We start from the raw sequence: 15,297 nt of genomic DNA, 5'->3' as shown, positions 1-15,297 counted from the left end.
CTACTATTTCCCCTTTCACACTGCCTTACTTTCTTTACCTCCTTCCAAAACAATTTCTTACTCTCCCTCCATTTCACACCCAGATGCCTCCCAAATTCTTCATCCACTTTCTTCTTACTCTGCTTCACCAGTCTCATCACCTCCCTTCTCCTGCTCACATATACCACTGTCTTCTCTCTCTCATCTTCTCTCCTACCTGTACTCGCTAGCCATTCACTATATGCCTTCTTCTTTTGTTCCACAGCTCGTTTCACCTCATCATTCCACCACCCCTGTATCTCCTCCTCACTCCACAAACCACCTCACACGCTGCACCTATCTCTTCCATGAATATCTTACATACGTCTTCCACCCCTTCCATCTGCTCTAACTCATACCTTCCCAATCTTTCTTCCACTGTGCTCTTATACTCTGCCATTTTCTTACTATCTTGCAACTTCTCCACTCTTCTCACAGGAGCTGTTTCCTCCCGTCTTCCCCTTCGTCTCTTCAACTATTTTCTTTGCAGCTTTACCTTGGCCATCACTAAGTGATGGTCCGAGACTCAATTCCCCCACCCTCTCCACACTCTTGCATCCAACACTTGTCTTCTCATTCGCTCATCCACACACACATAGTCTATCACTGCCTTTCGTTCAACAAGTTCACCATCCATCCTCCTCATTACTCTCCATGTATACCTGTGGATCATCTTTTGGCGAAAGTAGGTGTAAGCTATTGCCAACCCTTTACCAGCACAGATGTCCACCAAAGCACTACCATTCCCATCTACTTGAGCTGGCACACCCCACTGACCAACCACTCCATCCACACACACACACATACACACACACACACACACACACACACACACACACACACACACACACTGTATATATATCTGTATCTCTATCTATCTATCTATCTATCTATATGTGCGTGTGTGTGTGTATGTGTGTGTGTGTGTGTGTGTGTGTTCCTATCTATCTGTCAGTCAATCTACCTTGCTATGTATGTATGTATGTATGTATCTGTCTATCTATCTATCTGTCTATGCAGAATATAGATAGATAGATAGACTGATATATATATATATATATATATATATATATATATATATATATATATATATATATATATAGATATATATATATATATATATATATATATATATTGTTACGGAACAGAGAAAGATAATGTACACATTAAGTGAGAATACTAAGAGTCACTACTGTCCCGGAAAGTTCCAGGTTCAAAACAAAAGAGTTAGGTATAATTACAAGTTAAAGTTTAATGCTCAAACTAATAACAAAACATTCAGGACTCATAAGGATAATGTAATGGCAAAAACAGGTTAAATATATGGTTAACTGCAATAGCCTCTATTAACATGAAATTAGCAAGAGTAAATTTACCTAAGTCAGCCCTGATAAAATGAAAATACACTGGGTAATGCTCAGTTAATGCAAGATAAATTATTACAGATAAAAAATATTATTAAAACTGGCTGACAAAATGAATCCTACATAAATTACAAAAACCTTACTAGGCCTAAGAACTAACCTTACGCTACACAGTACAAGAAAAAATGCAACAACAGTTATACTCAAATTACACAGCTGCTAGATGGTTGGAGACTTCCTTAGCACTCACAATAATAACTGTACAGGGGAGGACAGAGATGTGAACAAAATGAGGAGCAGATCTAAGTGGCAATTAATGTAGAGACTGAGCTCATTATATAGGGGCCGGCAGAGCTTGATACAACTTGTAAGAAGGACGCGCAAATGAAGCCATGGGGACAAAGAGTTGACAATCCTGCTCTGAACAACAGAAAGAACAACTTACTCTACTATAACGGTAGAAGGGGGGGACTGAGGCAGAACACGCTCGTGATCAAACATGCAGCATACTGTGCGTTAAAATTACACAAAGGATGATGAAATCATAGGCTATGTAACACCTCCCCACAAAGAAAAAGAAATTTACAAAGGAAATTTCTTATTAATCTAAAACAATCTGTCTAAAGTCTAGATAAGCAATCTGCAATAACATTTTCTTTCCCCTTGACATGTTGTATGTCTAATGAATACTCCTGAAGAAGTAGACTCCATCTTGTCAATCTCTGATTTTTATCTTTAAACTTACTAAGGAATATCAGTGGGTTATGATCGGTATAAATAACTATGGGGTCAAAACCAGAACACAAATAAAGTGAAAAATGCTGTAAACCCAAAATCAAGGCCAAAAGCTCTTTCTCAATAGTTGAGTAGTTCTTTTGAGGTGGAGTGAACTTCTTACTGTAATAAGATACAGGGTGTTCAATACCCTGATCATCCTCTTTGCAGCAAAACAGCCCCAGCTCCTGTATCACTTGCATCAACAGCCATCTTAAAAGGCTTAGCAAAATTTGGAGTAGCGAGCACTGGCTGACTTAATAGGATAGCTTTAAGTTTGTTGAAAGAGGATTCACAGTTATCGGTCCAGACAAATTTAACTCCCTTTTTCAGTAGGTCTGTAAGTGGTGATACAAGAATTGAAAAGTTAAGAACAAATCTCCGGTAATAACCTACCATTCCCAAAAATCTTTGTAGCTCTTTCCTACTTTTAGGTCTGGGAAGATCACTTATAACCTGAACCTTAGCTCCTGGTGGTGCAACATGTCCATCACCAATTACATACCCAAGGTACTGAACTTTAGCTTGACCAAACTCACACTTTGATAAATTAGCTACAAGATTAGCCTGAACTAAACGCTCAAGAAATTTACTGACATGGCATAGGTGATCTTTCCAGTTGTCACTGAAGATTAATACATCATCAATATAAACGACACACCCTGCCAAACCCTCTGTTACAACATTCATGAGCTTCTGAAATGTGGCTGGTGCATTCTTTATGCCATTTGGCATTACCGAACATGCAAAAGTCTTTCCTAGTGTTACAAAACATGAGATCTCCCTAGCACGTTCAGTCATAGGTACTTGCCAGTATCCCTTTAACAAATCAAACTTACTTATGTACCTAGCCTTTCCGATCTTGTCTATGCAATCTTCCACGCGAGGGAGAGGGTAAGTGTCTGTTTTGGTTATTTGATTAACACGTCTGTAGTCAATGCAAAGCCGCTGTGACCCACCTGGCTCAGGGACTAGAGTGACAGGAGAACTCCACTCGCTCTGACAGATCTTCTTTGATTTTTGCATACTCAATATGGGATTGCTTATCTTGCTTGTAAGTTGTCCTAAATTTTACTCTATAAGCTTCAGGGACAAGCTCATAGGCCTTAAGAATCAAGCTCTTAACTACATCATAATTATCGGATTGATCCTGAGGCAAAGATGCATAAGTTACTTGAGCTTTACCGGTGAGAATAGTTTGAAGGAGTACTGGCCAATATTTTTTTGGCCAATTAAAACCTGTAGCTACCCTCTCAAACAACTGAAAATACTTTGTTAAATCAAATTCATTAAAAGGAGGGACAAGTTTAACATTTTTAGCCACATCAAAATCATCAGAGCTAGATGATCCAGTTCCACATTGTTTCATGCGATACTCATGGTCTGCCTGAATCCTAGCTAGTTCATTTTGTGCCTGAGCCTGTATCTGTGCCTCCTGAATCTGAGCCTGAGATTCAGCCTCCTTAGCATTTGCTTGAAATTCAGCCTCCTTAACACGAGCCTCCTGCAGGGCTAGCTGTAACTTAGCTAATTCAATCTGCGTTTGCTCATCTGGAGGAGTTACATTAAACAAGCTTTTATTAATCATGCCAACAATTTGATCTTCAGAATGATGAGAGTGAACTGCAATTCCCAATTGTTGAGCAACAAGCTTAAGTTCATTCTTTGTTCTGTTTTCTACATCACACACTGTTTGCACTTTTGACAAAAAATCTTTGGCTTCATCAAGCGTAGTAATAGTAGACATCATGAATAAATCACAGTCACAAAATATCAAGCAATATCCTTATGACAATATCCTGAATATCCTGATAAGAGGTCGCCAAATTTATGTTACGGAACAGAGAAAGATAATGTACACATTAAGTGAGATTACTAAGAGTCACTACTGTCCCGTAAAGTTGCAGGTTCAAAACAAAAGAGTTAGGTAAAATTACAAGTTAAAGTTTAATGCTCAAACTAACAACAAAACATTCAGGACTCATAAGGATAATGTAATGGCAAAAACAGGTTAAATATATGGTTAACTGCAATAGCCTCTATTAACATGAAATTAGCAAGAGTAAATTTACCTAAGTCAGCCCTGATAATATGAAAATACACTGGGTAATGCTCAGTTAATGCAAGATAAATTATTACAGATAAAAAATATTAAAACTGGCTGACAAAATGAATCCTACATAAATTACAAAAACCTTACTAGGCCTAAGAATTAACCTTATGCTACACAGTACAAGAAAAAACGCAACAACAGTTATACTCAAATTACACACAGCTGCTAGATGGTTGGAGACTTCCTGAGCACTCACAATAATAACTACAGGGGAGGACAGAGATGTGAACAAAATGAGGAGCAGATCTAAGTGGCAATTAATGTAGAGACTGAGCTCATTACATAGGGGCCGGCAGAGCTTGATACAACTTGTAAGAAGGACGCGCAAATGAAGCCATGGGGACAAAGAGTTGACAATCCTGCTCTGGACAACAGAAAGAACGACTTACTCTACTATAACGGTAAAAGAGGGGGACTGAGGCAGAACACGCTCGTGATCAAACATGCAGCATACTGTGCGTTAAAATTACACAAAGGATGATGAAATCATAGGCTATGTAACAATATATATATATATATATATATATATATATATATATATATATATTCTGGTGCCATAGATTATGTTTGAAATTTGCTACCTTCAGGTTGTTATAAGGTCTCCACACCCTAGTGTGGTGCTACCGTATTCCCTCAGTGTCTTTCTTTCCGTCTTCCTTCTTCCTTTTCCTTGCTCTTTAATTTTTCTTTTCAAAATCTATGATTTTTGTGCCATTTCTTCAAAATGTTATTCGTATACTTCAAACTTGGCACAGTTTTTCTTGAGGCCAATACGCTCAGCCAGCTTTTTTGTTTATTTAGGCATTCCAAAGGGACTTACGGGTCGAACCATATAATCAAAAATATTTTGGAATCCTATGTTCTTGTTTGTTCATCACTCATCATGACAATTTACACTACAGGATGCCAATGGATATGTTGGCCGTCAGTAATATTTAGTTAGGGCCATTTCGACCTGGAATGTTAATACACTATGAAGCGTTAATACTTCAGCAGGAGAGATATTTCTAAGTTGAAGAAGTACCAAAATTAAATTAAATTCATCCTATGTAGTTAGTGATATTAAGAGCAATGAAAACTGTATTTCGTTTACCTAAGTTTGGCCAGATGTTCTTCTTGCTACAGCTTACTTCACGTGGCGCATTGATAGAACAAGACAATGGTACTGGTGACCATAATTTCCACAGCGTTTTTTGACTAGTGTTATATTCTAGTGATAATTTATTGTAATATCTCAGTACTCAGGATGGAGAGGTGAAAATTTTAGGCAAAGTTCATGTGAAAACATTATACTTTTCTATAAATATTGTCCAGCTACACTACCTCTGAGCCGAGTATCGAGCCAGGCAGTAGAGAACAGGACCGCTGAGCAAGAGTCCTACCGCCAACGCCAGCCACGTGTGTTCTGTGAAGGGCCATAAAGGAGCCTGCCAGCGAGGCACTGGCGGAGGTACCTTGAATATCACACAGTTCACCTGAAATAATATAATTTTACAGAAAGGTCACGGTAAATACACCATCTAGTTGTTGTTTTTGTTGTTGTACAACAAGCAGTGTCTTGAAATTTGATGAAAACATCTACTGAAAGACTAAAGTTTTGGTGCGCTCTACATTGTGACATAGGGATGGTTGGTAACACTGACATGAGTTTCTATTTGCTCCAGGTGACCAGCCTGTGGATGCGAGTAGGTTATATTTTTGGTAACTAAGTGAAACCAATCTATATATTATGTCTTTCTGACTGTCATTTCTATTTATTATACATGAAGCGTTTCTCATCTTTTTCTTTTTATTACCACGTCGGCAATGTTGCAATTCAATTAGCTGAATAAATGTCCGGACTGCAGTTCTCCAGCTTTATTAATATAACTTGTAAAGAAGCTAATTAAGCTGCTAATTGTGAGCTAGGATTGTCTTTGTTTGGCAGAGTTACATGAGGACAGAGTTGCTGTATTACATTTTTTTTTTTTGGGGGGGGGGAGGGGCGAAATGAATCCCACAGACTAGTTTGAACACATAAACCTGACGACATAAGTCTATGCACAACTGTTCGTGTGCTTTCTGGGTACAGTTCGTTTCTTAACGCCATTAAGCTCAGTTTCTGGTGCTGCTTCGAGTGTTGTCTTGCACTCGTGTGGTAACAAGAGGACGACTTGAACGGTGATGGTTCTCCGTTATGCCCTCCTCCCAAATTCGCCTTAATCGATCTTCTACGGTTCTGCTTATACCAAATGTTTGAACTATCTCTTCACGATTCGCTTCCCATAAATAAAAGGAGATCATGCCGCATATCTTGTTCCTAGTAGTTGGATGTATGTTGTTTGACCTTTCCGTACCAAGGTATAGTAGGTCTTCTTGGCTTTTTGTGATAAGGTGTAACATAAAATGGCCAGGCAAACATCACCTGACCGTTTGCATTTCGTCTCACATAAGAAATTCAGACTCAGTAATTCCTGCAAGACGATGTTAAGGCTTCGGAATTTCCTGCATCTACATGTGCCGTCATCCCATCAGCAGCAGGTATGAAACTTGAAGTATGGCTAGCCAACCACGAATATGGAACTATAGTAAAGCCATCAAAATGTTTTATGTCACACTTAATCTTCGGACAAAACTGGGACACAACTTGTGTATTTGACTGTACCAGGCTCATCAAGACGTGTAGAAAGTGAATTCAGGCTGAAATTGCCTTACTCCTGCCGTCCACCACTGGGAGATGGGAAGTGAGCTAAAGGCTGTTTGTAATGCCGGTTCGCAGAGTCACTCGGTATTATTGGTGCCAACACGTGATGGCATCCCTCTCCGGCAACAGAGTTTACTCTTACTGTGTGTGTGTGTAATTCACCGGGTCGGTCAGGATCACTTGATGATCGTGATCGTCAGCTTTTACCCTCCCGGAAGGGAGCTGAGAGCTCATATAGTCCGATCTAAGGGCAAGGCTGTGACCTTCACACACGCACACACCCGTCCCCTTGCTCAAGGGGGACAGTAACCACCCACTTCGTCAGTGAAACTTTTCGCAACCTGAGCGAGGCGCGAACTCCCGTCCACCAGTTGGCAAGCGAGAACGTTACCACTGCACCAGCGAGCGGTGTGTGTGTGTGTGTGTGTGTGTGTGTGTGTGTGTGTGTGTGTGTGTGTGTGTGTGTGTGTGTGTGTATGTGCATTTTTAAGATAGTACAAATCTTACGAGAGACTTCCAAATAGGGGTGGTTCAAATGTAACCTTCAGTAACTCCCTTACTACCAAAGTGTTCTCTTGAGCTGAGTAAAACTGTCAAGAGCAAAAAATTATAGAAATGACTTCTCCATACTAAAAGTGGTAACTGCGTCACACAGATGGCCTTATATGTATATATATATATATATATATATATATATATATATATATATATATATATATATATATATATATATATATATATATATATATATATATATATTTACTTTTTTGTTTTATTCAGTTTAAGATAAAATGTTCTGTTTGAAAGATTAGATATACCCGGCCTCCATTAACTGCCTCGTGACAATACATACATCCTATTTTTCATTAAGTCGTCGGAAGATCCCGAGAATAAAATCAAGTGTGGCAACCTATACCAAGACGCTGACGTTTATAATGCTGTGACGTTCATTTCACTTCGTCTATCCGTAGATTATTACCCGTCCCCGCCTCGGAGTGGCTCGGGGACGGGTATTGTTTTCACTCTGTTTATCTGTTTGTTTGTTCGTTTGTCTGTTAACAACTTTACGCGAAAGATACTGGAGCGATTTTGACTAAAATTACAGGGATGATGGGCTATGACATGGTCACCTGACAAAATTTTGGGCCAAATTGGGCCAGGGCGGAGGCTGTAGGCCCCCAAAAATGTAGTGTAAAAAGAGTTTTTTCGCCATAACTCCTTTCAAATTCGTCATATCGACATGAAACCAAAACCTACAGGTGCATCTTTCAAACCTGCATCCTATAGCATGCCTCATTACATGGGGGGGGGTCATCACCCACTTGGCGGTAGGGGGGGGGTCATGACAGGTGGGTAAGGCCTAAAATTTCAAATGGACATAAAATCGCCAATTTTCACCCGATTTACTCCAAATTTGATGCGACATCTTTGACTAGATATCCTGTTGTGTTTAAACATCAGCACTAAAATGACTCATGGGGGCGAGTTTGCTGTGCTTGGCCCAACTTCTTGTTTCATAACCCGTCCCCGCCACGGAGGGGCTCGGGTACGGATATTGTTTTCACTCGGTTTACCTGTATGTTTGTGTGTCTGTCTGTCACAGTCTGTCTGTTAATAACTTTGCACGAAAACTAATGATGCGATTATAAATAAAATTACAGGGATAATGAACTATGACCCTCTGACCACTTGATTAAATTTTGGGCCAAACTGGGCCAGGGCCGACGTTGTAGGCCAAAGAAATGTAAAATAAATAAAATAAATAAAGGCGATGGGTAAAAATTAGTTTTTTCGCCATAACTCCTTTCAAATTCGTCATATCGACATAAAACCAAAACCTAAATGTGCGTCTTTCAAATCAGCTTCCTATAACATGACTCATTACATCAAGGAGGTCACCCTCACGTAGCTGTAGAGGGGTCAGTTTTAGGTGGATCGGGTCTAAAATTTCAGATGGGCATACAATCGTCAATTTTAACCCGATATACACCAAAACCGATATATGACATCTTTGACTAGATATCCTGTTGTGTTTTTACGTCAGAATTAAAATGACTGCCGGGCCTTGGCACCACTTCCTGATTAGCTTTGAGGAAACCTCTTTTAGTGGCGAGGTTAACAAAGGGTATAACTAACCCTTACTGTTCGAAACACCCACGAAGTTGAGTTAAATCACCTGGCAGCAGCAAGAATACAAAAATGACGTCGATGTAGTAAAGGGGACAAGGTCGTATTTTCTTAAAGAAAGCAGACATCCAGCACCTTTTCCACAACAAATAAGTTTTTATAATAAACTCTTATATAACTGTGCCATTTAGATCATTCTTGATGCCAATATAGTTTGCATAAATATAATACACTAAGATGATTATTACTGTCTTGTATACAGAAACAAATTGGTAGGGAAGGAAGTGCGAGAAGTCTAAGCATCCAAGAAGCCCAGAGGCGTGTATGGAGCACAACAAACTGGAATGAAGTGGTTTACAGTGGTCGGAGGGATAACTAATTGTCAGCCTGCTCTACAACTGATAAGAGGCCAAGCAACTGGGGTAAGCCGCATAATGGTGATTTGGGACCTGGTTGTAAATATTTCAAACTTATTTTGTGCAAACCATTGCATACGATAGCTGAGTGGCAATGTAAAAGAATAATGTTGCTTTCTCCTTCTTTCACAAGGAAAAAAAAAAGAAGTGCAAATAACAGTATTAGGCCGGTTGACTAATGGTAAGCAGCTCTAATATGGAAACTTTATGTAAAACAATGAACAACACAGTACCGAAGTAGAACCGGGGAAAAAGATAATTTCGCTTGCCAGTCCGCTGGAGTAAGAAATAGTGACTATGTAGAGAAAAGGAAATGTAAGTATCCAGTATACTGTAGATAACGTACATGTTACAAAAGCTTACTGCATATAAAATTCTTGCTTTTCCAAACAAAGCCTTCTTTCTCTAAATCCCTAATACTGAAGGTGAAGTGTGCCATGTTTAGTATATATATATATATATATATATATATATATATATATATATATATATATATATATATATATATATATATATATTAGGATTCAAATAAGATGGAGGAATAGAAGAAGGGAAAGACGAGAGGAAGGAGTAGTTGCAAGGAGAGGGGAAAGGTTACAAGAGGATGAGAAAAAGGCAGAGTATAAGAGAGAAGTGGAGGAACGATTGGGCAAATATGAATTGGTTGCAGATGGGAGACGTGGAAGGTGTGTGTAGGATATTTACAGAAGAAATATGTGCAGCATGTGATGTGGTGTGTGGAAGGAAGAGAAGACGGAGGGGGGTGCAAGGAACAGAGTGGTGGACTGAAGAGGTGAGACAGGCTGTGGCACAAAAGAAGAAAGCATACAATGAATGGATGAGAAACAGGGGCGTGGAAGAAGTTGAGAGGCGGAAGAGAGAGTTATATGTAGAAAGAAAGAGAGAGGTGAAAAGATTAGTAAGAGAGAGGAAGAAGAGAGTGGATGAGGAATTAGAAAGGAATTTGAGTGTAAAGTGGAGGGACTGTAAGAAAATGTTCTGGAAAGAGGTGAAAAGAGTAAGACAGGGTGGAAGTGAAGTTAGCAGGGGAGTGAAAGATAAAAATGGTAGATTACTAGTGGAGAAGGGAGAAAAAGTGAGCAGATGGAGAGAACACTTTAAGGAATTGTTGAACATAGAGGATGAAAGTAATGCGAGTATAAGTGGCTGGGGAATGGCTGGAAGAAGGAGGGAGGTGAGAAGACAGGAAGAAATCAGTAGGATAGAAGTTGTGGAAGCAATGAAGAAAGTTAAATCGGGGAAAGCCCCAGGAATTGATGGAGTGTGTGGTGAAATGCTGAAGCATGGGGGAGAGATAGTAGTAGAATGGATGTGCAAGATGTGCAGATTGGCCTGGGAGGAAGGTAGAGTCCCGGAGGATTGGAAGTCAGGTATAATTATTCCCTTGTACAAAGGAAAAGGGGAAAAAGAAGTGTGTGGTAATCATAGGGGCATTTGTCTTCTTAGTATAATAGGAAAAGTGTATGGTAGGATACTTATTGACAGAGTTAGAGAAAGAACAGAGAAATTAGTTAGAGAAGAACAGGGAGGCTTTAAGAAGGGAAGAGGTTGTGTAGATCAGATATTCATTCCTAGAACTTTAGAGGAAAAGTTTCTAGAGAAGGGAAAGAAGTTGTATGTGGCATTCATGGATTTGGAGAAAGCATATGACAGGGTGGATAGACTAGGATTGTGGAAAGAGTTAAGAATATATGGAGTAGATGGGAAGTTGTTGAATGCTGTGAAGAGTATGTACGATTGTGCGAAGGCTGCAGTGCGTGTGGATGATGAACTAAGTGAATTTTTCTCTTTGAAAGTTGGGTTGAAACAGGGATGTGTCATGTCTCCATGGTTGTTCAATCTGTACATGGATGGGGTAATAAAAGAGGTACAAGGTAGGGTAGTGGATGTTGGAGTGGCCCTGGTGAGAGAGGATAGTGTTTGGAAACTCCCTGTACTGTTGTTTGCAGATGATACTGTGTTGTTGAGTGAAGACGAAGGGGAGCTGCAAGGCTTGGTGGATGAGTTTGGGAGAGTGGGTAAGAAACGGAATCTAAAGGTGAATGTAGGGAAGAGTAAAGTGATGGTCTTTGAGAGAGGTGAAGTCAGTGAATGTACAGCGAGGTTGGATGGTGAGGAATTGGAAAATGTGAGTATGTTTAAGTACTTGGGTAGTGTGATGAGTAAGGATGGAGGTTTGGAGGGTGAAGTGCTTGAAAGGGTACAGCAGGGAAGAAAGGTTGCTGGTTCTTTGAAAGCAGTGATAAGAAACAGGGAAGTGAGCATGGAAGTGAAAAAGTTACTACATGACACTATTGTGATACCAACTCTAACGTATGGAAGTGAAGCTTGGACGTTGTTGGAAGGACACAAGTCAAGAGTGAGAGCAGTGGAAATGAGTTATTTAAGAGGAGCCTGTGGAGTCACATGGAGAGACAGGCTGAAGAATGAGGATATAAAGGAGCGTTGTGGTGTGGATGTGGATGTGATAGGAAGTGTTATGAGGAACATACTGAGGTGGTTTGGCCATGTGGAGAGGATGGAGGATGAAAGACTGACGAAGAAAATGTATGTGAGTGAGGTGGAGGGAGGAAGAGGGAGGGGGAGGCCGAGGATGAGATGGAGGGATGGGGTGGAGAGGTATATGAGAGAGGGGAGTGTGAGGTGGGAGCAGGGCAGTGTAATGGCGGGGGACAGGGCGACTTGGAGGCGATTTGTTTGTGACCACCCCAAACGGGATTGAGGCGTCCGGCAATATATATATCTATCTATCTATCTATCTATCTATCTATATCTATATATATATATATATATATATATATATATATATATATATACAGAGAGAGAGAGAGAGAGAGAGAGAGAGAGATTACAATAATATACTCACACTCTGATCGAAGGGGTCACTAAAATGTTGGAAATCCCTGCGGCCCAAGAGACTGGTGATAAATAAGTTGCCAATGCCTAGGTCCGCTTCGTCCTTGCCAAGCATCCCCACAAGACCATTCCAACTCCCATTCGGTAACCGCTCACCCCATAGTTCACCTAAAATAGTTAGTAGATTTAAGCACTTCTCTCTTATCTCTCTCCATTCCTCGCCAGATGTCATCATCTCGAAAGGTTTGATCACAGACAATTCACCTCTATGTCACCATGTCCTATGGCAGCAGGCTGACTTCTCTCGAGCTCACACACCCCTCCCTCTTGAACCTTTCTACCCCAACCTCTCATCTCATCCTCGGTCTCCCTCTCCCCCCCCCCTCCATCTCACTCATATTCATTCTCCCAGCCATTCTCTTATTCACTATCCTCTTCACATGACCAAGTCATTTTAAAATATTTCTTCTAATGTTTTGTTGCACATCTACATCAACACCAAAATGCTCCTTCACTTCCACATTTGCTTTTCTATTTCTCCAGCTAATTCTACAAGCCTCTCTCTGTTGGAAGTTGAACCCTTTCATATTCAAAAGAGCTTTATTATTGTACTGAAGGTAAAGTAAATCAAATTTATTCATCTGATAAGTGTGTAAGCCTGAGAGATTTTAATGTCACCATTAACCTTAGCATAATCAAGACAAAACTAGTGTTTTATTTGAGCGAGTGCCACATCATGTCCTGCAGCTGAGAGTGAGCTGTAGAAGCCTGAGTGTTAATACCGTCACCATTAATTTTCTCACGGTGGATACAGCTGTTGAATTTTGTTCCAGCTTACACCAGACGATGCTGTTGCTGAGGGGAATTGTAAGATACTGAAATTATTTAGCAGGTAATCTCTAGCCTATCTGTTTAACTCCATTCCCAACCAGCTTCATTAAACGTTTCCAGCTTCCATTCAGTAACCAGTGATTCAGCACTCTCAGGATCCTGAGTTTAAGCTGAATGAAGACGTACGATGTTAGCTGGAAAAAAAAAAAATTGTTGTACCGATCTTGAAAAGGTCAATGGTGAAAATATCAACTCAGAAATTCCTATGATGTACTCCCAGTTAAATAAAATCGGGCGTTAAACAGATTATTTTGTGATGGTAGAATTTTCTCCAGTATGAGGGGGATAATGGTGACTCTTAGGCACTAATTTAAGATGACGGGTTTGTGGCTGGTTCAAACCAAGCCGATTGTGGATTATTCGATACCGGAATGTAGCCTAGGGTTTAGCCATGTTCAAGTCGCTGGATTATACCACAGATAATACGAGATTGAGTAATCTGGGACTTAAACTTCAGATTAAAGCACGCATTTGGACACAGTGATCACAGCCAATCAGCACACGTTTTTAAAACTAACTGGGTTTTGAATGTGGTAGGAAAACCAGCCCCTAATGAAAAGAAAAATAGCTCTCTGCCAAGTCAGTGCATTAATTTTACGAAGAAATAATTAATTATATAATGAAGTATCACTATAACACGAGTCAATAAAAAAATCATGGCTATTCATGAACAATTCAGTGCCGGTAATTTAGTGAGCTTAATAGTACTGTTGCGTGCATAAACAGTACTATTTGGTTGAAAATCCTACGATAAAAAAGTTTTCTGAGAATTTTGGCTGAATATTTTGCCATTTACCTTAGTGGAAAGTACAGAGTTCAAATCTGCTCAGTGTTTTCTCTGTCACACGTTTTAGAGAAAACCACAAAAGCTGTAAAGCTGTAACTTTAAAGAAATTTAGCTGTCGCCCCTCTTATTATCTTAAAGGAATATGGGTACAGTTAAGCATACAGTTAGCCAGTTATGGAGGCAAATGTAAAATGAACACATGCATTCTTTCACACCTTTGTCTTCAGTTCTTCTTTATATTACACAAACTACCTTGGGTAATCTAAGTACATGTTCCAAATATGAATGACCTTGAACTACCTTTAAAGGTCACAGACTTGTTTATGATGCCAAAATTTCATACCTTATCCATTGTAGCCCTGTCGGGATTTCAGGTTCCCACCTTTTGTGACTAACCATAGGGAAGGACATGTAATAGCTGGAGGTCATAGAGACCTGGAGGGACCTTCAGTTCCCATCCAACAACCAACACGATTGTGAATCATGCAGCTTTGGCAGCTTTCTGTCACACACCAGAACAAAATGACGAAATGTTTTGTGCTTTGCTCATGGCCAGAATTCTGTTTCTTTTCAAGCCCCCATTCCTGCATTTTATGGTGAGTTATATTTTGTCAATAGTATCTTGATTATATCAAGAATAAATTATGATTGCTAAAACATTTGTGTAATCATGAAAAAAATGATTGGGTATTGTACTTCCCATCAGGGGACTGGATTCCTTTCAGGTATATTTGTAGAACTGAAAGATAAAATCGTAATTGATTCTGGCTGTGTAACCTCGATTTTTTGTTTTTTTTTTACCAATATTGAACAACAGGAGTGACAGAATGTTACCCATCACTGAACCCTAGTTAGCGCAGTTATATCTGGGATATAATCAATCAACAGTAAGTTATATGACTGGTGTATTTTTCTCATAATTTCCTTTCATTTTTTTTTTTTTTTTTTTTTACGAGTATTTAGGTTCTTTATTTACCATTCAGTACAAGCCCTAACACTCTGGGGAACACTGTCCCTGAAGGCCAAGCAGGGAGAGGCGCATGAGGAAAACAAAATCCGTATCACAGGGCATAGAAGGTACAAAATGAATTATCATTACAAGCACAAAAATGAACAAAGGCATACAATGATACATACATGGTACAAAGTTTGCACCGTAATTATCATTAAATGTTTTGATATGAGTGAAGCGGTACATAGAGCCACACATATGTACATACATATGCAGAGAGAGGCACATATGCACA

The 15,297-nt window shown here is 39.6% G+C and overlaps 1 protein-coding gene across 1 annotated transcript in view; it reads right to left on the bottom strand.

The window, feature by feature from the left end:
* LOC145397001 (putative glutamate receptor) overlaps positions 1–15,297 on the bottom strand; it is a 272,738-nt gene that overhangs the window by 160,036 nt on the left and 97,405 nt on the right. The window contains exons 7-8 of the mRNA XM_080270225.1: positions 12,383–12,540; positions 5,593–5,744 (exon numbers count right to left, since the gene is read on the bottom strand). Coding sequence (XP_080126351.1) covers positions 5,593–5,744; positions 12,383–12,540 — 310 coding nt within the window. The remainder of the gene's footprint in view (positions 1–5,592; positions 5,745–12,382; positions 12,541–15,297) is intronic.

Source organism: Coenobita brevimanus, chromosome 40 (assembly GCF_032717465.1).
Source record: "Coenobita brevimanus isolate Jiangsu-jjx chromosome 40, ASM3271746v2, whole genome shotgun sequence".
NCBI lineage: Eukaryota > Metazoa > Arthropoda > Malacostraca > Decapoda > Coenobitidae > Coenobita > Coenobita brevimanus.
Note: the sequence above shows the minus strand (reverse complement) of the source record. Positions and strands in the feature narration are given on the sequence as shown.